Raw genomic sequence first — 20,594 nt, forward strand, 5'->3', positions numbered from 1 at the left:
TCAGTGTTTGCTCCATACGGGACTGTGTCGGTTTCCAGTTATTCTCTTATTCTTTTGTTTTCTGTGTTCAGTTATATTTAATTAAAATTATATTATGGACACTTACCACGCTGCGCATTGGTCCGATCCTTCCTACTCCTCCTCAAAAGAGGAGGATGAAAACCGTTACAGAATCACCCACCAAAGAAGGACCAAGCAGCGTGGTAACCAGGAGCAGAGGGTTCTGGACTCCTGGACTTAGAAGGGGATACTGGACGACAAGGGACCCTGGGCACAGGCTGGGGAATATCGCCGCCCCAAGGAAGAACTGGAAGCAGCGAAAGCTGAGCGGCGGCGATATGAGCACGGCAGCGCGACAGGCACGAGAGGCAGTCCCCAATTTTTTTGGGGGGGGGGGCACACCGGGAGTGTGGCAGAGTCAGGTTGGAAACCTGAGCCCACTCCTCGTGCTTACCGAAAGCAGTGTTGTACTGGTCAGGTACCGTGTTATGCGGTGGTGCGCGCACGGTGTCGCCAGTACGAGCTCATAGCCCAGAGCGCTATAGGCCAGCCCCCCGCAAGGGCCTTGCAAGAGTGGGCATCCAGCCAGGGCGTGTTGTGCCGGCTCAGCGTGTCTGGTCTGCGGTACGCCGTTTCGGCCCAGTGTATCCTGCGTCGGCTCTGCGTGCTGTGTCTCCGGGGCGCTGGGAGGGTGCAGTGCGTCCTATGCCTGCACTCCGCCTGCGCCGGGGGAATGTGGGCATTGAGCCTAAGGGAGAGGTGCGAGTAGTATGCACCAGATCTCCAGTGCTCACCCACAGCTCGGTTCAACCTGTGCCTGCACTCTGGATGGTCCAGGCTAAAGTGGTCATCCAGCCTGGAGGAGTGGTGCCAAGGCTGCGCACCAGAGCTCCAGTGCTCCCCCACAGCCCAGTCCATTCGGTGCCTTCTCCACGCACCAGGCCTCCTGTAGGTCTCCCCAGCCTGGTGGGTCCTGTGGCAGCCCCACGCACTAGGCTGTCTCTCCGTCTCCTCCCTCCAGGTTCTCTCTTCAGGCCAGAGCTGCCCGTCTGTCCTGAGCTGCCGGAGCCGCCCGTCTGTCCTGAGCTGCCGGAGCCGCCCGTCTGTCCTGAGCTGCCGGAACCGCCCGCCAGTCAGTCAGGAGCTGCCGGAGCCGCCCGCCAGTCAGTCAGGAGCTGCCGGAGCCGCCCGCCAGTCAGTCAGGAGCTGCCGGAGCCGCCCGCCAGTCAGTCAGGAGCTGCCGGAGCCGCCCGCCAGTCAGTCAGGAGCTGCCGGAGCCGCCCGCCAGTCAGTCAGGAGCTGCCGGAGCCGCCCGTCAGTCAGTCAGGAGCTGCCGGAGCCGCCCGTCAGTCAGTCAGGAGCTGCCGGAGCCGCCCGTCAGTCAGTCAGGAGCTGCCGGAGCCGCCCGTCAGTCAGTCAGAAGCTGCCGGAGCCGCCCGTCAGTCAGTCAGGAGCTGCCGGAGTCTCCCGTCTATTCGGGGCCTGCTGTTAGGGTACCCAGTACGAGGTCGGCGGCGAGGGTCGCTGCTCCCAAGGCACCACTTAAGTGGGCCAAGACTATGGTGGAGTGGGGTCCACGTCCCGCGCCAGAGCCGCCACCGCGGACAGACGCCCACCCAGACCCTCCCCTATAGTTTCAGGTATTGCGGCCGGAATCCGCACCTTTGGAGGGGAGGGGTACTGTCACCTTCTGACCTTAGTTCCTTTATTATGACTTTGTGTTAGTTTGGTCAGGGCGTGAGTTGGGGTGGGTAGTCTATGGGTAGTCTATGTTCTTTCTTCTATGTTGTATTTCTTCTATGTTGTATTTCTGTGTTTGGCCTGGTATGGTTCTCAATCAGAGGCAGCCTGTTTTCCACATGTTGGTGGTGGGTGATTATTTTCCCTGTCAGTGTTTGCTCCATACGGGACTGTGTCGGTTTCCATTTATTCTCTTATTCTTTTGTTTTCTGTGTTCAGTTATATTTCATTAAAATTATATTATGGACACTTACCACGCTGCGCATTGGTCCGATCCTTCCTACTCCTCCTCAGAAGAGGAGAACGAAAACCGTTACACTTATAAACAACTGCCAGAAAACTAAACTACAAGAAGAAATGTTATAATATTATCTATAAAGGCCTTGGGAAACTCTGCCGTTAATCCATCATTGCCCGGGGATTTAAAAAACAATTCATTAAATGTATAGTTAGTTATACTTCTTGAATATTCAGTTTCCTCATTTACAGTTACTGGATTAATAATAGACTTAAATAAGATAATTTACATTTGCTGTGAAATATTGCAATAGTGTTATTACATTTCAAATAACTCACAATTGAATGTTTCTGTGAGTCATCACAAAGACTCAGTTTTAGTTTGACTTTAAAATAGCAGGTTAGATCCCAATCTGATCAACTTTAGGTTCGAATTCATTGGGATATCAGCAAAAATCTATTCTGGACTGTAGAGTGAAGTTTTTGTTGCTCCAAGATAAATATTTTACCATAGGTTTTCTATACCTCCATACATCAATAACATTCATACAATTACATAATACAGATGATCTATTACCTGCATCGTGTGCTCTAGGAGGATATATGTCTATGGTATTGTGTAGAACCATATTAAAGTCTCTGCAGAAGGAAAATTATCAATAGTTTTTCATTTGCATTTCTTGAGCTATAACCAGAAACGTGACAAAGTAAGAAGTTTTCTACAAAAATGTTAATTACTAAAAAGGACCCAGTGACTTCTTGTATCGGTCTTGGTTTGGGAACAGTGACCCCTGCACAATAATTTGTACCATTTGAAAACCATAGATCATTGCCCCATTGGTTTAAAAACAATTGCACATCCTCTGAGCATGAATGGCATTATTGTATGGAAAAGAGAAAAAAAGCATTTATTTTTATTACCACTTTAAAGACAATACGTATAAATGTAATGCATCCGGTTGGCATTTCCACTCACTGCCAAATATGGTGGTGAGAGGAAGCTCAGTTATCGGCAGTGGGAGAAGATGGAGCGAGATGGATTTTGGCCGACATTCTGCACATTTTCTCATCGATTAAACATTTCATCTCAAAACAGTTTTCTGTTTCCGAAATAAGAATCTCTTACGAACAGATTGCACTATTTTGCAGACTTTACCATTTGCCAAAGTTTCAATGTAAATAGTCCGGGGGGCCATTTCATGAATTGTTCTTATAGCTTGTTAAGGAGCTTTTTGGGCCTATACTTGTCGCTCCGGTACCGCTTGCTGTGCGGTAGCAGAGAGAATAGTCTATGACTTAGGTGACTGGAGTCTTTCACAATTTAATAATAACAATGTGATGACAAATGTGATGTGTATGTTATGTTGTAAAACATGTATTTTTTCAGTGAAACACTGAGTTGAAAGAGTTGTTTGTTCCTTATTATCTAAAGAAAGGATGTCTTGTGTGTACATGTACTTACCTTGAGTGCCTGAGGGTGACGCTGTTACGAATTACTACATGTGTTCTTTATTGTTATTTGAATTTTTACCCCATTTCTCTCCCCAATTTCATGTCATCTGTACTTTAACCCATGACATCTGATGAACGTCATTTTACCCACATCCCTGCCTCCTTTTATATCAAGTTGTTTTTGACAAATTATAATGAAAACGTGTCAGTTTGTCACTTTCACAAGGTTTGAGAAATAACATGTTCAACTACATATATATATATTGTCTCTAATCTAGGTTGTGCCTAAGGAAGAATTTTTAACTTCTCTCATTGGGTGCGTTTGAGTTGTAAGGAGAGAAGTCGGTGAAGATGCATCTGTGACAGCGAGGCTCAGATCAACATGGCAGTGTTGCCATTGTTTCTAAAAGCTTCTCTTAATAATGTATTATGTATCTAACCCCATAATCACACACTCACAAACTGAAATCATAACATAATATTGTGTGTACACATTGTTCAATCAATTAGTGAGAGCGCCTCAAATATCATATTTGTATATACGGTGCATTTGGAAAATATTCAGACCCCTAGACTTTTTCAACATTTTGTTACATTACAGCTTTATTCCAAAATGGATTAAATTGTTTTTTTTTTCGTCATCAATCTACACATAATACCCCACAATGACAAAGTAGAAACAGGTTTGACACAATCCATTCTCGGAGCTCTACGGACAATTCCTTCGACCTGATGGCATTGGTTTTTGTTCTGACCTGATGGCATTGGTTTTTATTCTGACATGCAATGTCAACTGTGGGACCTTATATGGACAGGTGTGTGCCTTTCCAAATCATGTGCAATCAATTGAATTTTCCACAGGTGGACTCCAATCAAGTTGTGGAAACATCTCAAGGTTGATCAATGGAAACAGGATGCTCCTGAGCTTAATTTGGAGTCTCATAGCAAAGGGTCTGAATAGTTATGTAAATAAGGTATTTCAGTTTTTTTTTTTTAAGACATTTGCAAACATGCCTCCAGCCACCCAAGCCATAGACTGTGCTCTCTGGTTCCATATGGCAAGCAGTAACAACTTCTATCCACAAGCCATAGACAACTAAATAGCTAACATAATGGCTACATGGACTGAGTTGACCCTTGTGTTTAAAAAAAAAATCACACTCACAGGACTCTACACACTCACTCACAATGACACTCCAACACACACATAACATGCACACACACTTATACACACATACTCACAATTTGTATTATTTTTTATTTCCCCTTTATTTAACCAGGTAAGCTAGTTGAGAATAAGTTCTCATTTACAACTGCAACCTGGCCAAGATAAAGCAAAGCAGTGCGATACAAACAACAACACAGTTACACATGGAATAAACAAGCGTACAGTCAATAACACAATAGAAACAAAGAAAGTCTATATACAGTGTGCAAATGGCATGAGGAGGTAAGGCAATAAATAGGCCATAGTAGCAAAGTAATTACAATTTAGCAAATGAACACTGGAGTGATAGATGAGCAGATGGTGATGTGCAAGTAGAAATCCTGGTGGGCAAAAGAGCAGAAAAGTAAATAAAAACAATAAAAACAACAAACAATCATCATTTGTGCTGCTGCTACTCTGTTTACCATACAGTAAGTATCCTGATGCCTAGTCACCTTACCCCTATACATATCTACCTCTATCACTCCAGTATCCCTCTGCACATTGTAAATATGGTTTACTAACTGACCCTGAATATAGCTTCTTACTTTCTCGTTTTCTTTTTTTTATTTCTTGTGTGTTTTTGTTCTACCTTGTTGTTTTCAGTGCTACATTGATATTGATTACTGCATTGTGTTGCAAGAAAAGCATTTCACTGTACTTTAATTTCACTGTACATTAAATCTTGAAACTAGTTTTAGTCATGTCTTTGATCACGTTTGCGTTGGTCAAACAAAAACACCCTAATGATTGGTTGACAATAGAATATCCCACAATGCAGGTGATCCTGCAGGATGAAGTTGGTGAAGAGCAACTGCAGAAACGTTGGCCTTTGATTACATGATATTTGTAAAGTTCATGCAGTCGACAAGTCGGACAATTTTTATCGCCAGAATACAACACTCTTTTAAAGGAGGTGATCAGCAATGGTATTGGACTTGACAAAAGTGATCCACTCTAACATGCCATCATTGTAAATAATTTGTTGTTAACTGAATTGCCTAATTAAATAAGTGTAATTATTATTATTTATTTTTTATAAAAAATGTGCTCAAAGATGGAAGGCAGGCTGGAGGAGGCGAGATGTGTAACCATTCTAGACCATGAGAAGGCAGATACGCGCTTGTGAACAACAGACCATGGAGATAGAGAACTCGTTTTTGTATCTCCATTTTAAAGTAGTATATTTTCTTCTTGTTGACCAAAGTCACCACTTTCATTAACCAGGTTTCCCATCCAACTTTTTTATGCTTGTAAAGTACATGTCGGATAAAAAAAAGTCATGACAGGCCAGGTTGTTGATGGAAACATCTAATTTGTCGGTAAACTTTCCCAATGTTGACAAAACAATATACGCTAGACAATGTGGGATCTTTTTGTGTCAGTAAAATAAATTATGCGAGAAATTTATGTGGAAACGCCATTATGCCCAAATATGTATATAATAACCAACATTTCGAACTAATTTTGGAGTGGCGCGATGATAGGTTGTGTTGTCCTCCCACTATGACCCTTGAAACCATGCAGTTTATTAGGCTATAGATTAAATAAATTATGAGGAATTGCGCAGGGTGGTGAAAGTGCACGGTGATGAGCTTGATGCTGCTTTCCAATAAATATCGAGGGTCTTATTCTGGTGACATGATGACCGATGCTTGGCTGCCGTTTGACAAATAAAAATGATCTCGCTCTTATTCACAATAACCTCATCATGTAAGTAGCCTATCCGCACTGCGAGCTGTTGGTTAGAGCACACATGCCAAGACCAGAGTGGGCACATTCGCTATAACTCATGTTGTTTTGGCAAAACCACCCGTAGAGTTGAAAATGCGATCGAAATCAATTTTTTTTAAAATTGTAATGTGCACTACGTCATCACGCACAGCCTTTTATTCTGCAACAACTTTATTTGATGGAAACATCTCGAAATGCGCATATTATTTTAATGCGGATTTTAGAATATTTGAATGAAAAGCTGTTGCCAATTTGATAGAAACCTATCACTTCATGGTCTTATTTTCGTGGACAGATTTTGGGCGGAGTAAAACCGATCGCTTCGCCTCTTCCTCTCTAGGGTCCCTAGCGAAAACGCACTCCCAACCTACTACGAAAATCACTTCCGGTCGTAGCTGTATCGAAACCGTATTGAAGTGGCATGAAACGAGTGTAGCCCGTTTTGACATAACCCTAGCCTACTCTTTTGCCCTTGGTGTGTGGAACGTTTAGAGAAAAAAAAAGGAAGGATGACAGTAAAAAACAATCAATTGAGATTTACCCTCTACAACAGTATGTGCCGAGTTAACTGGGTTGTGAATTTGTTGCAAAGATGAGTTTCAAAATGTTATTGCAAACCGGGATCCCTGCAACGTCAATACCCAAGCCTTACCCCATTGAAGTTGAAATGTAAAATGGTTAACGTCAGAGTTGGGACGTCCCAAAGATTAATGATAGAATGGGCCATCAAAAGATCCACCACCTGTATGATTTCACTCCACCAGACACTCTTTCCATGCCACTTCGATACAGCAACAACCAGAAGTGGCTTTCATAGCAGGTTAGGAGAGCATTTTCACTAACCCTAACCCTTTTCCTAACCTGCTACGAAAAGTCACTTCTGGTCATAGCTGTATCAAAGTGGTGTGAATAGAGTGTTTCTCATGTCAAGGCCAGGGAGAAATTGATTGAGGATAAACAAGCTGCTTCTTGGGCATACTTTTAGTCTGTACGTCATGCTTTCCTCACAACAATATCACTGGCAAAAATGTTTTACCCCACCATTCTTACAAACATAATGCCATCACAGTCTACTCTAGATTTCACCACGGTGGCAATCATCTCTAGAGTGTGCAGAATCCATTCCCAGATAAATAGGCAAAATTGCCTTTTTTTCACCACCAAAGGAAAACTTTATCACAAATACTATACACTTAGGCTATACAACAACAAAAATCTTCCCATGAAATGAGTTGGCTCAGTATTCAGCACTATGACATATCAAATGAAAAGGTGACAAGGGACACAATTTCAATAAAAAACAGTTACTTTGGTTAAATAACTGCCAACTACAATGATTCTGAGTAGACAAATAGTTAAATGATTTAAATAAAACAATGAACAGAGATTTACAAGCTCTGGGTGTAAATCCCTGAACAAGATACAGACCCAATACAATGATGTGATGGATAAGAATACAAGCCCACAAACACAACTGGTGTACAGTAGATCCTGCACAGTGCACACTCTCAGACCAATATCAACACACATTATCCAGTGGACTCACACTGACAGAAATCTGAAGAGATAGTCCAGGACTCCCAGTCTATAAACAGTAGGATTCCTTGCTGGTCTCCCCAGTGTAAAATACATTGCATTGAAATATTGGCACAGAAAATAGATAGGCCTATTCCTTGAAAGCATCACTTGGATAGAGTCAAGAGGGTTGTTGAGTTAAATGTTTGCAGCTGCACACAGTATTGTTTGCATAGAATCTGTGTACGTACATAAGGGGCCTTGTGCAGTATTCTATTTATTTTACAAAAAGTGAAACTCAATGCACAGTAACTTCACAGATATTGAAAAATAGAAAAGCATATCTGCTTTGAAATTTCTAAGAGGATTTCTCTTAATGAGTGGTTATTCAAACTATTAACTGACCAGCGCTTTGTATAAAGTATTCTCACAGTAAAATGCAACCGTTTCTTGGAAGCAGAATAAATTCAATTGTTTATAGCGGCATACTCTTTTATACTGCATCAGCACTTTCTGAACATAAAGGAAAGTCCAAACCAGTCCAACTAAGGGTTAAGCTCTAAAGAACTGAGTGGGCAGTGGAGAAGGTGACAAAGTAACTACATTATCCATCTCCCCATTTGGCGTTATATGTGACTCCGATTTCCCAAACAGAGGGAGTCAAATATTATATGTTGTAAATTAATATTTTTCACATACATTTTATAGAAACATTCCAATATACATTAAATCTAAATTGTAACATGTCAGCATTCGTATGTTTGTCAAACACCAAATGCTTGTGTGGAGGTGTTAATGATTGTGTGTCACAAGGCCGTGTGTGTGAAAATTAGTCCACAAGGGTCTGATGACACGACCATGTGCTTCACAAGTACTAAAATAATGACTGACCCACAGCCTATTTCCAGTCAAAGCTACAATGACATCATTATATGCATCTGTTCTCTGTTACTCAGACAGCAAATTAAAGAAATCTCACCGAGGCCTTTGCTTTAGCAGTTGAAAAAAGGCCTCAGCTGATAAAAAAAAAAAACTAAATGACAGGTCAACATCTCCCTGATCTAGTAACATGACACATTTCAAATGGTTTTCAAGAGACACTCAACCAGTGAGCAGCAACCTCAAAACACTTCCATATACGTATCCCATTTGTTCTTACAGTGTTCAGTAAGCATTTACTCGGACTACAAAAGCAAAGCAAAACTATTTGGGTTTAAAATCACACTATTCTGAGCATCACAGAGAGCGCACAGGCAGAGACCTGATCTGATTGTCCATTACACTTCAAGGGCCAAAAAGAGAATGCTGGAATCTCACACACATACTACCTGAAACACACACACACACTTTCACCATACACACCATCAGTGTACAGACATCCCTCTAAAACAATTCAAACACACACAATCTGATTTGCACACACTACCAGAGCTACACAGACACTTTCTGATACAAGCTTGTGAGCCACACACACTCCCTAACTGAATAGCTTCACAAAGCAGCCCTGGCAGTAGGGCTTGTCGTTCTGATCCTTGAAGGTGCCCTTGTTGAGCTGCTTGAGGCAGAAGGCACAAACAAAGTGCTCCGGGTGGAACTTCCTGCCCATGGCTGTGATGCAGCGGCCGGTGATGGGCTTCTGACAACCCGAGCAGAGGGAGCCTCGCTGCTCGTGGTAGTGCACCTCACAGTAGGGCTGCCCATCATGCTCAAAGAAACTCCCATTCACAAATGGGGTGAAGCACTCCTGCATAACCAGAGAGAGAGAGGAGAGTAATGAGTAAGTACAAGTCAGGACACTTCAACATGAATGCCTTTATATAAAGGGAAATAGGCTGATTACAGACCCTGCAGACAAAGCACTCTGGATGCCAAAGGGAGTTTAGCGCAGAGATGTAGTTCTCCAGAATGGCTCGGGCACAGCCGCCACATTTCGGTGCAAACATGTCAAAGTAGTCCTTCCTACAGTACGCCTTCCCATCCTTCTCATGGAAGCCTTCAGGAGACACATACAGATCATGAGTTCTGCACCTGACTCTAGAAATGGCCATTTCAAGTGAGCTCCAAGAACGAGTAAAACTCACCTTCTGGGCCAAAGAATGATCCACACTGAGCACAGAAGAAGTGTTCAGGATGCCATGTCTTGTCCAACGCGGTCACAACTTTCTGTAAACATAGGAACAGTTACTCTATGCTAGCTGCTATTGCTACACTGGATCTTTGGACTGAACAAATCAAATCAAGCATGGAATGGAATGTGCTTTACAGGAAAATTAAATAAACAACAAAAATCAAATATGAAATATTTACTACACAACAAAACGAGATAAAAAAAGGATGACTAAAATATGTTTCAAGATCTTTAATTAAATATGTCCACAGCTTCGGCCTATTAAGCCGGGGGCATAATAACTAAAGGCTGCCTCTCCATGTCTCTTGGTTCTAGGCTTTGGGATAGTTAAAAGGCCAGTGAAAGAGGACCTGAGAGACCTACTGGGTACATTACTTAAAAGCATGTCTGACATGTATTGGGCTGCACAATCGTGGATTGATTTAAAAACCAATAGAATCATCTTAAAATTACTTCTAAAACTCACAGGCAGCCAGTGCAGAGACCTTAAAACCAGTGTAATGTGTGCTCTACATCTGGCCTTGGTCAGTACCCATGATGCAGCATTCTGTATGTTTTGCAGTTGACCAATGACTTTCTTGGGTAGACCAGACAGGAGAGCATTACAGTAGTCAAGCCTGCACGTAATGAAAGCATGGATGAGTCTCTCTGTATCAGTCAGAGAGAAAGAGCCACACCGTGGCAACGTTCCTCAGGTGGTAAAAACTATTTTGGTCACATTCATATTGTGCGATTCAAAATTTAGTTCAGAATCTAAAATAACACCTTGGTATTTTCCCTTTATTGCCCGTGATTTAAAATGTGGGGCCAGATTCTCTCTGTGCTTTGGCTCTAACAATAAGCACCTCGGTCTTGTCTTGATTTAGCTGGAGGAAGTGAGCCATCCAAGTATTTAAATCACTAATACAGTCTAATCATTTATCCGTGGAGCTGAAACCCTCTGGTGACACAGAAAGGAAAAGTTGTGTATCGTCTGCGTAGCAGTGAAAATCAATGCTGTGCTTTCTGATAACTCTGCCAGGGGGTAACATATATAAACTGAGCAGTACCGGATCCAAAAATCAAACCTTGTGGAACACCACAGGTGATATGTATAATCAGAGTTATGTTCACCAAGGGTGACAAACTAAAATAAATGTAAAAAAACTCTTGACCCGTTAAATAGGTCCTAAACCAATTTAGAACTGGACCGGAGAGGCCAACCCACCTCTCCAGTCTGTCCAGAAGGACATTATGGTCCACAGTGTCGAATGCAGCACTTCAATCTAAGAGTACAAGGACAGAGAGCTGTTTGGCATCTGTGTTGGCTCGAAGATAATTTACCACTTTAACTAAGGCTGTCTCTGTGCTGTGGTGGGCTCAAAAAACAGATTGGAATTTTTCAAAAATAGAGTTGGTACTTAAAAAAAAAAAATAGCGGTTTGAAAACCGATTTCTCCAGAATTTTGCTTAAGAATGGAAGGTCGGAGATTGGCTGATAGCTTTTTGGGCGTATGGAAAATGTCTGGGATCTTTGATTTCAGCTCATGAAACATGGGACCAACACTTTACATGTTGCGTTCATATTTTTGTATAGTGTCGTTATTGTTGTAGTATAGGTGTTTACTTACATCCAGTATAGGGCCATTACAGTAGTGGCAGCGTGGGGAGAACAGGTTGTGGTAGTCCATCTCACAGTAGGGCGCTCCGTCACGCTCAAAGAAGTTTCTGGAACCTATCTCCTCCTGACAGTGGGTACACACAAAGTGCTCTGGGTGCCATGTGCGCCCCATGGCAGTAACCACCTGGACAAACCGAGACAGTATATTTACATTTACCATGTCAACAAAGCTCTGCAATTCAATTGAAATTAACTTGAAGTTAGAGCGAGACCATGATCTTAGAAAGGCCACCAGAGCCTGATCTATGGCCCACCCAAGCCCCTCACCTGTCCCACGATGGGTTTACAACATGCCCCACACACTCCCTTGGCCACAGTCTGCACACCCAGTTTATGGAGGTCAGACTGCAGACTGCCAAGCATGTTGTCCAGTTTGTTGACCTGTGTTGGGGGGCCTCCAGGGCCACCTTTCCCCTGGGCCATGATCTGTCAAAAGATGGAGAGTGAGAGGACGGACACCAGAGCACAGTGCATTCTCTCATAAAAATACATCTGAACAAATAACTAAACTGTGGGTGAACTAAAGGAAACTGAAGCCAGTGAGAAATAGAAGGATTTCCACCATATCAGAAATACAGTGCCTTGCGAAAGTATTCGGCCCCCTTGAACTTTGCGACCCTTTGCCACATTTCAGGCTTCAAACATAAAGATATAAAATTGTATTTTTTTGTGAAGAATCAACAACAAGTGGGACACAATCATGAAGTGGAACGACATTTATTGGATATTTCAAACTTTTTTAACAAATCAAAAACTGAAAAATTGGGCGTGCAAAATTATTCAGCCCCCTTAAGTTAATACTTTGTAGCGCCACCTTTTGCTGCGATTACAGCTGTAAGTCGCTTGGGGTATGTCTCTATCAGTTTTGCACATCGAGAGACTGACATTTTTTCCCATTCCTCCTTGCAAAACAGCTCGAGCTCAGTGAGGTTGGATGGAGAGCATTTGTGAACAGCAGTTTTCAGTTCTTTCCACAGATTCGATTGGATTCAGGTCTGGACTTTGACTTGGCCATTCTAACACCTGGATATGTTTATTATTGAACCATTCCATTGTAGATTTTGCTTTATGTTTTGGATCATTGTCTTGTTGGAAGACAAATCTCCATCCCAGTCTCAGGTCTTTTGCAGACTCCATCAGGTTTTCTTCCAGAATGGTCCTGTATTTGGCTCCATCCATCTTCCCATCAATTTTAACCATCTTGCCTGTCCCTGCTGAAGAAAAGCAGGCCCAAACCATGATGCTGCCACCACCATGTTTGACAGTGGGGATGGTGTGTTGCTTTTACGCCAAACATAACATTTTGCATTGTTGCCAAAAAGTTCAATTTTGGTTTCATCTGACCAGAGCACCTTCTTCCACATGTTTGGTGTGTCTCCCAGGTGGCTTGTGGCAAACTTTAAACAACACTTTTTATGGATATCTTTAAGAAATGGCTTTCTTCTTGCCACTCTTTCATAAAGGCCAGATTTGTGCAATATACGACTGATTGTTGTCCTATGGACAGAGTCTCCCACCTCAGCTGTAGATTTCTGCAGTTCATCCAGAGTGATCATGGGCCTCTTGGCTGCATCTCTGATCAGTCTTCTCCTTGTATGAGCTGAAAGTTTAGAGGGACGGCCAGGTCTTGGTAGATTTGCAGTGGTCTGATACTCCTTCCATTTCAATATTATTGCTTGCACAGTGCTCCTTGGGATGTTTAAAGCTTGGGAATTTTTTTTGTATCCAAATCCGGCTTTAAACTTCTTCACAACAGTATCTCGGACCTGCCTGGTGTGTTCCTTGTTCTTCATGATGCTCTCTGCGCTTTTAACGGACCTCTGAGACTATCACAGTGCAGGTGCATTTATACGGAGACTTGATTACACACAGGTGGATTGTATTTATCATCATTAGTCATTTAGGTCAACATTGGATCATTCAGAGATCCTCACTGAACTTCTGGAGAGAGTTTGCTGCACTGAAAGTAAAGGGGCTGAATAATTTTTCACGCCCAATTTTTCAGTTTTTGATTTGTTAAAAAAGTTTGAAATATCCAATAAATGTCGTTCCACTTCATGATTGTGTCCCACTTGTTGTTGATTCTTCACAAAAAAATACAGTTTTATATCTTTATGTTTGAAGCCTGAAATGTGGCAATAGGTCGCAAAGTTCAAGGGGGCCGAATACTTTCGCAAGGCACTGTAGAAAGGTAGAGAGATCCATGCCTGCATTGGAGGAAAAATTGGGTCGTATTCTGTTTGACAGCCAATGGACACCAGGACCTTGGGGGGAGGTGGTGGTGGTGCAGGCTGCACTGGTGGAGGGGGCACTGGGGCTGGAGCAGCAGGTGGAGGGGGCTCTGGCTTGGGGGCAGGGGGCTGCTGTACTGGGACCGGTGGGGGTTGTGCCAGAGGAGGTGGGGGAGGGATGGGTTCATGGGGTGGAGGAAGTTGAGGAGGGGGGCAGGGGGGAGGGGGAGGAGGTAGGGGAGCAGGGGTCTGCTTAACAGCTGGGGGTCTCCTGGGTTCTTCTATAATAGGAGGGTGACGAGGGGCTGGGGGAGACTGGGGTGGGGAAATGACCCTCCTCTGAGGTATAGGTGACTCCGAGGGAATAATGATCTGAGAAGAGACAGACGATGACAGAGGGAGAGAGAAAATTAAAGGTAAAGAACGGAAAGTGAAACTTGAGAAGGTAAAAAAAATAATATCTGGGATGGTGTGATCTTGTTGTGATCGTATCCAGGCCAACCTTGTCCACCTCATTCGCAGCCCCATCGCCACGGAAACGCTGTGGCTTGGACATGACGATAACGCCCTCAGTGAGCCAATCGTCCGGCTGCTTGCGCCGGCGGTCAGCCAATCGGCCAATCCCCAGCTTCCCCTGCAGCTCCTCTATGAGGCGGTCCTGTGAGCTGCTCTTGTTGACGATGATGGGGCCCATCCGCCCCCTCCGGGGGTGACCCTCTCGGTACATGGGGTGCACATTGGGGGTCTCCTTGGTGCGCCTTATCACAGACTTAAGCTAGAAGGAGAATGAGCATCAGGACTCCACTGTGATCCAGTTACAATACCACAGACCAGGTGAGTGGTTCAGTTCAGAGGAAGCACCATTCCAGTTCACTCAAAGCCAAAGGCAGCCATCTCCTCAAGGGTATCTATCAGCGGTGGGTAAAGGCATGTCCAAAGGAATGTGTCAGTGAGCTCAGAGTCACACTCCATGCTGTATTACATGCTCAGTCCCCATCTCACCGTCCCATTTGTTCTCTGACCGTTAAGCAGAACATAGTTGGGCAAGATGAGGGCATCATGCTGACGCAACAAGTGAGGTAGTCATAGGATGCAGTCACAACTCAAATTGTTTGGTTTTAACAAGACATGCCAACAAAGGTCACAGCCAGGCAGTACTGCTGAGCATTCAGTGCTTTTCAAGTCGGTTCGATCATTGAAAAATAATCACGGTTTTGATTATTAACGGACAAGTAGGCGGGGGTGCAATAGATTGTCATTGTAGTTAATTACCAGGTATTCTGTGCTTGAACTATGTAGAATATTGGCCTGTTGGAAACTACAACTCCCTACTACATCGCAAAGTTCGGGCTTAATCTGATTTCTCTATAGAAACTGGGCCTCAAGCTCACAAAAAAATGAAAATAAAAACAGTATTCAAACTTAACAGACATTGTTCAATTAGTTGTTAAAAACAAACAAAAAAATAACTGAAATTTCGGTTAATTGCTCATCACTACCAGGCAGTCAACAATAAGAGACTGCAGTAGCAGCAAACATCCAGATGTGCACATTGTAAAGACAGTATCTACACACACACAATTTGTCAAACAGATGTTTTGGTATCACACCAAGCCATTTCTGCCATCGCAGAAAGATAGTTTTGTATGAATGACATTTAACTCCGTTGTTTCTATGTGTGTTTGTGCAGAACAGCACAATGTGGTGTTGAGAGCTGTCCCATACATGTCCAGATGCAGAGACTCTGTCCATGGTGGCAGGCTGCAGCAGAGGTAGGTCCATGGCAGCATCAGGAGTTCCAGGGCAGGAGGAGCCATCCAGGGACTCATCCATCCAGCTGGCCTCAGTCATCGGGGTCATGCTCCCATCTGTATAAGGTCTCTCTGTATAAGGAGTCATACTACCATCCAGTCCATCTTGGAGACACATGTTCAGCTCCACATCAGCCCAGTCCATGAGCTCCCTGTGCCCATCTATGTGTCCACTCATTACTGACCCATCCCGGGTAATTGTCCCCTCACGGGTACTTGCCCCATCCGGGGTACACCCGGTAGTGTCTGGCTGAACCTCCCTTCTGTCTAAGGGCATGATGACCTCCTCATGTACCTCCTGCACCACTTCCCTCTTCAGCTGAGGTGCCTCCCCCTTCAGCTGCAGTGTGTCAGTAGGGACTCTATCGTTCTCCATCTTGGTGAAACTCATGGCCAGCAGCTTATCCAGGGCTTCATCCAGAGAGGGCTCAGCTGCAGGGACTGGCTCCAGAACTCTCCTGGAGATCTTGGGGCTGGTGAGAGCTGGGGGAGAGGGAGACTTGGGAGAAGCGACCAGAGATGGTGAGGGGGCTTTAGAAGCAGTGAGAGGAGGACTTTTGGTGACAGAAGCATGGAGAGGTGAATGAGTCTTGGTGACAGAAGCATGGAGAGGTGAAGGAGTCTTGGAGGTAGAGACAGGAACAGGACTCTTGGTAGTGGTTGGAGTAGAGAAACATAGATCCATGTCAGTCAGGGGACTGGTGCTCTTGGTAACAGTAGGGGGAGTTGTACCAAGTTCTAGAAATGAACTATGGGATTTTAAGGGGTTATTGTCCAGGGTGACACTGGCTGAGTTCAGTGATGGTTTAGCAGCATTAGGAGGACTTGGGTATGTGCTAAGTGAAGGGTTGGAGTGGTTGAGGGCTACCAGAGACTTCTGACAAGACGACAAGATGGTCGCAGAGACGTCGATGACAACTTTTGGTTCTGGGTCACTCTCTGCAAATGACAGAGGGCTCAGGGAGGTTACAGTAGCTGGGGGAGGGCTTGATAATAAGGGATGTGGAGAGGACACTGCCCCCCCTGAGTCCCCACTTTCCTCCTCTATGTGCAGCTCCCATGCAGGTAGAGAGAAAAGAGGAGAGTCACAGGCAGGTTGAGAGGGTGAGAGGGAGGAGGGGTCAGCTGCAGCAAGGGAGGAGCAGGTACGTGGAGGAGGATGGACCTCCAGAATGATGCTGGGGGAGGTTCCTGCCAGATCAAGCTGAAGGTCAGAGTTCATAGACCCCAAGGAGCCGAGGACAGGCTAGAGGACAGGACAGGCAGGAGAGAGGAAAGGGACACCACAAGAAGAGGAAAATATTAAAGAGAAATAATCAGATTAGAAAATAGATATAGAATTAAAAAGGTATCTACTAAAGGATTTTTCATGAGGTAATAAGAGGACAAGCGTAAGACACACACACACACACACCTTGAAGTCGGAAAGGGAGGCCATGAGCTCATCAAGTTCACGTGTGGCACAGGAAGCTGACATTCTGGCCTGCTGCTGAGAGGAAGAGTCCAACTCATTGTGAAGGACAGAGGGGCTGCAGAATACACAAACAAAACATGATCACACACACAATCCAACATTGACCTCCTCATTTTTCATTTCATCCTAATATGTGATAAGATGGAGCACCCAAACACAGGCTACAGTTGATTATTAACATGATCTCATTGCTAGCTAGCTTGTATCCTATAATTCAAGATGATGACAAACTCCTTGTCCATCTGTGATTCTTGAATAGGAGTAACTGCAAATCTGATTACCTGGGAGTGGGTACAGAGCCCTCCAGCTCATCCAGCAGACTCTCCACAGTGGGCCGGCCCTCCTCCACCGCCTGCCTCCCGTTCCGTTTGGTCTTCTCCTGAGACGGAGGGCTCACCATGACGTCAGGGGGACCCCCGTTCTCCTGCACATAGTGGGTTATGCTGCATGACGGCAGGGGTGGGGCTGTTTCCTCTGTGGGTAGAAAGGACAGTGGGACATGATATCATCACAGTATTATGCAGTAAACACATACTGCAAAGACAAGAGAGAAGTTCCGCTTAGGTAGCATAAACACCAAAACCTAGTGAAAAATGATGTAGGATGTGTTTAGCTGTCTGTGTACCTGTGGTGGGGAAGGAGGGAGAGTTCTGCTGGACAGCGTTGAGCTCCAGGAGCAGCCTGTCCAGCTCTGACAGGTTACTGCCCAGAGCTGAGCTCATAGTATCTGCAGACTGTTCAACAGACTTCTGTTTGTTGGGGAAACTGACAGAGGCAGAGAGACAATGCTTTGTCAATTGTGTTTGAGTATAAAAACAGTGACAGACGGTATAGTAGCCTCCCAGTGGGGGTGCCTTCCTAAAGATCTGTTCCTATGGCCCTCCTGCCTACCTGTACACGTGGTCCTCTTCAATGTGGGACAGGGGCGGGCTGCTACTGTCCCTGGACCATAAGCTCTTCGGAGCTGAACCCAAGGACTGCAGAGGAGGACATTCACTAAGTTTAGTCATGAAAAGCCATTTAATGAATGAGATGTGAGTCTGAGTCGTGGTTCTGAGGTACAGTATGACTGACCTGTTGGGAGGAGTGGTGGGAGTCCAGGGAGTCTGTCACAGAGCCATTCAGAGCCTCAGCCGAGGGAGGGGGTGGCACCGGGGGAGGGACTGACACATCCTGGTAGGAGCTCCCTCCAGTGGGGAAGGAGTAGGGGGTCTCCTCAGACAGGAACACAGGATGCTTGGAGATGTGGGACGTCGTGGATTCCAGGTCCGCCAACAAAGCGTCTGAGAAGGAGAGAGATACCTCCATTGTTACACAGCATACACTCAGTCAAACATTACAGAAAGAAATACACAAACCAAGGCTGCCTCTGTATCATTACATCAATACAAAATGTGTTTGTTTTTTTTAAGATTGGGGTGGATATTTGTTTCCCCTCTTTCTGGAGCAAATCATTCATAGAAGACCAAGATGCAACACAACTTCTATGCTTAGCATCAATGAGAATGTGACAGATTTAGTTATTTTGCCTCCATTAGACTGAAAATAATTCAAAGCGCCCAGCATCTGGGCCTCTCCAGCTGGAGTCTACTGAGCGGCGGGTGTCTGTAAACTAACAATGCCTACGCGTACCGGTCAGCCTCTCACTCCAAAAAAAAGCCTGCTCCCAAGGCCCCCCTCCACCAGGAGCCAAGTTTAGGCCCTGTCATCATCACAGCTCGACACAGACACAAAGCCCCAGTGTCATTTCTAAACCCACCAGTCTGGTTAACATCTCCCCTGAAACCCCCACCTTCCTCGCTCCATCCATCTTTCCATCAGGCTCTAATATATTGCTGCTTTCAGTAAGTACCTAGCTATCCGTCTTTGCTTGTCCATCGTTCCTTCCGTCCGATTGTCTTCCTAACAGAAAAACACCTTTCTTAACCTGTTGCCCTTTTCAAAAGGCTTTGTGTGAGTGTGGTCATCAGACAGACAGACAGACATCATATACATCTCCTCCAGGGCTATCCTGTGTACAGCATTAGTGTCCCCTGGAACACCAGAACAAAACAGACCCTTACATCACATACTCCATCCATCCTCAGTCAGTCAAGCATAGCCTGTTCAAATGTTCCTGTTCATACTGGATGGTGTCAAAGGGAATCCTTGTCGTCAACTCCATATAACAGAACCAAGTCAATTCAAAAGCCAATTTACATAAATCAGCTTCAAACCAAGAGAACATTAAAATAGGCTAAACTAAATTATATGATAAATGGACAGTCCATAAGATGCCAACATTACTACAACTTTATGAGGTGAACAACAAATAGACAAATCATTTTTTACAGACCACAGTCCAAAAGTCCCTCTTCAGTCACACACAAAATCCTCTTTGCAAGAAGAAAAACAAAAGCAAAAAAAACAGACAAGAAATTAAGATGAAATAAAGTTCACAGAATATTCAAGTTTTTCTGGGTAAAATGCCCCCTTACTACCCTCCTGATATGCCACCTGACAGATCCAGTACCCAGAAGTGTGTGCAACGGCTTATGCAGCCAGAGAGGGACAGAGATAGACAGAGAGGACTAGCTAGTGTCCTGTCTGTTGAGGGTGTGGTTTGGAGGCAGGGGGACAGAGACACACTGGATATTAACCCCAACAATATTTTATTTATTTAACTTGGCAAGTCGGTTTAAGAACAAATTCTTATTTACAATGACGGCCTACCCGGGCAAACCTGGACGACACTGGGCCAATTGTGCGACGCCCTCCCTCCCGCCCTCCAACTCACCCCAGGGATACATTTCTCACTCATAATAATCAAGTCTGTGTCTACTCCTGTAAACAGTTTTGATCTATTTTGATCTATTTTCAAAAATAATTCCCAGAAAGATTTTTTAAAATTGCCATCAACTAGACGTCAACGACATCTCTATCGTTCATCCTTAACAACTTTATTTGAATAGGACTATGTTACAATTGTTCTGTGGGAACAGAGCTTTCAGTTTAACCAATTCACTACCACAGAGCTTTCAGTTGAACCTATTCACTACCACAGTACTTCCCCCACTGTTCATTCAAACCACAGAGACCCCAACCAGTAGCTAGGTGTTTACGTCATATAGTTAAACCACATGGGTGCTAAATCTATTTAAAGCTGTAAGTTCAGCAAGTAAGTCTGCTCAAAATAAGCTGCACCTGGTGCTGACATGCTGAACAAGGACTTACTAAAGTTGACGTCATCACCCTTACAATAAAGCCCATGAAAAAAAAAAATTATAATAGAAATGTCATTTTTTATTTTTAAATATTTTTTTTTTTAAATCACTGGCCATCTCCCTATCCGGTCATTCACTTGGGAATTGATATCTTACACATTATGGTGTGGTTTCCCAATAACAGTTCATACTAAAACAATAC

General features: G+C 44.2%; 1 protein-coding gene across 5 annotated transcripts in view; it reads right to left on the reverse strand.

Moving 5' to 3' along the window:
- Nucleotides 1-7,392: 7,392 nt before the first annotated feature.
- Nucleotides 7,393-20,594, reverse strand: part of LOC110525537 (paxillin) — a 30,527-nt gene continuing 17,325 nt past the window's right edge. The window contains exons 2-14 of one of the 5 annotated variants that reach the window (XM_021605726.2): nt 18,264-18,472; nt 18,081-18,166; nt 17,815-17,954; nt 17,471-17,663; nt 17,130-17,244; nt 15,630-16,961; nt 14,407-14,679; nt 13,881-14,276; nt 11,941-12,099; nt 11,624-11,797; nt 9,967-10,048; nt 9,730-9,878; nt 7,393-9,629 (exon numbers count right to left, since the gene is read on the reverse strand). In XM_021605726.2, the coding sequence (XP_021461401.2) occupies nt 9,363-9,629; nt 9,730-9,878; nt 9,967-10,048; nt 11,624-11,797; nt 11,941-12,099; nt 13,881-14,276; nt 14,407-14,679; nt 15,630-16,961; nt 17,130-17,244; nt 17,471-17,663; nt 17,815-17,954; nt 18,081-18,166; nt 18,264-18,472 (3,575 nt within the window). In that variant the 3' untranslated portion in view covers nt 7,393-9,362. Of the gene's footprint in view, nt 9,630-9,729; nt 9,879-9,966; nt 10,049-11,623; nt 11,798-11,940; nt 12,100-13,880; nt 14,277-14,406; nt 15,607-15,629; nt 16,962-17,129; nt 17,245-17,470; nt 17,664-17,814; nt 17,955-18,080; nt 18,167-18,263; nt 18,473-20,594 lie in introns of those variants that run through there. The other 4 variants (XM_021605728.2, XM_021605729.2, XM_021605730.2 and 1 more) reach the window with 4 other exon arrangements.

This window comes from Oncorhynchus mykiss, chromosome 6, assembly GCF_013265735.2.
Source record: "Oncorhynchus mykiss isolate Arlee chromosome 6, USDA_OmykA_1.1, whole genome shotgun sequence".
Taxonomy (NCBI): domain Eukaryota; kingdom Metazoa; phylum Chordata; class Actinopteri; order Salmoniformes; family Salmonidae; genus Oncorhynchus; species Oncorhynchus mykiss.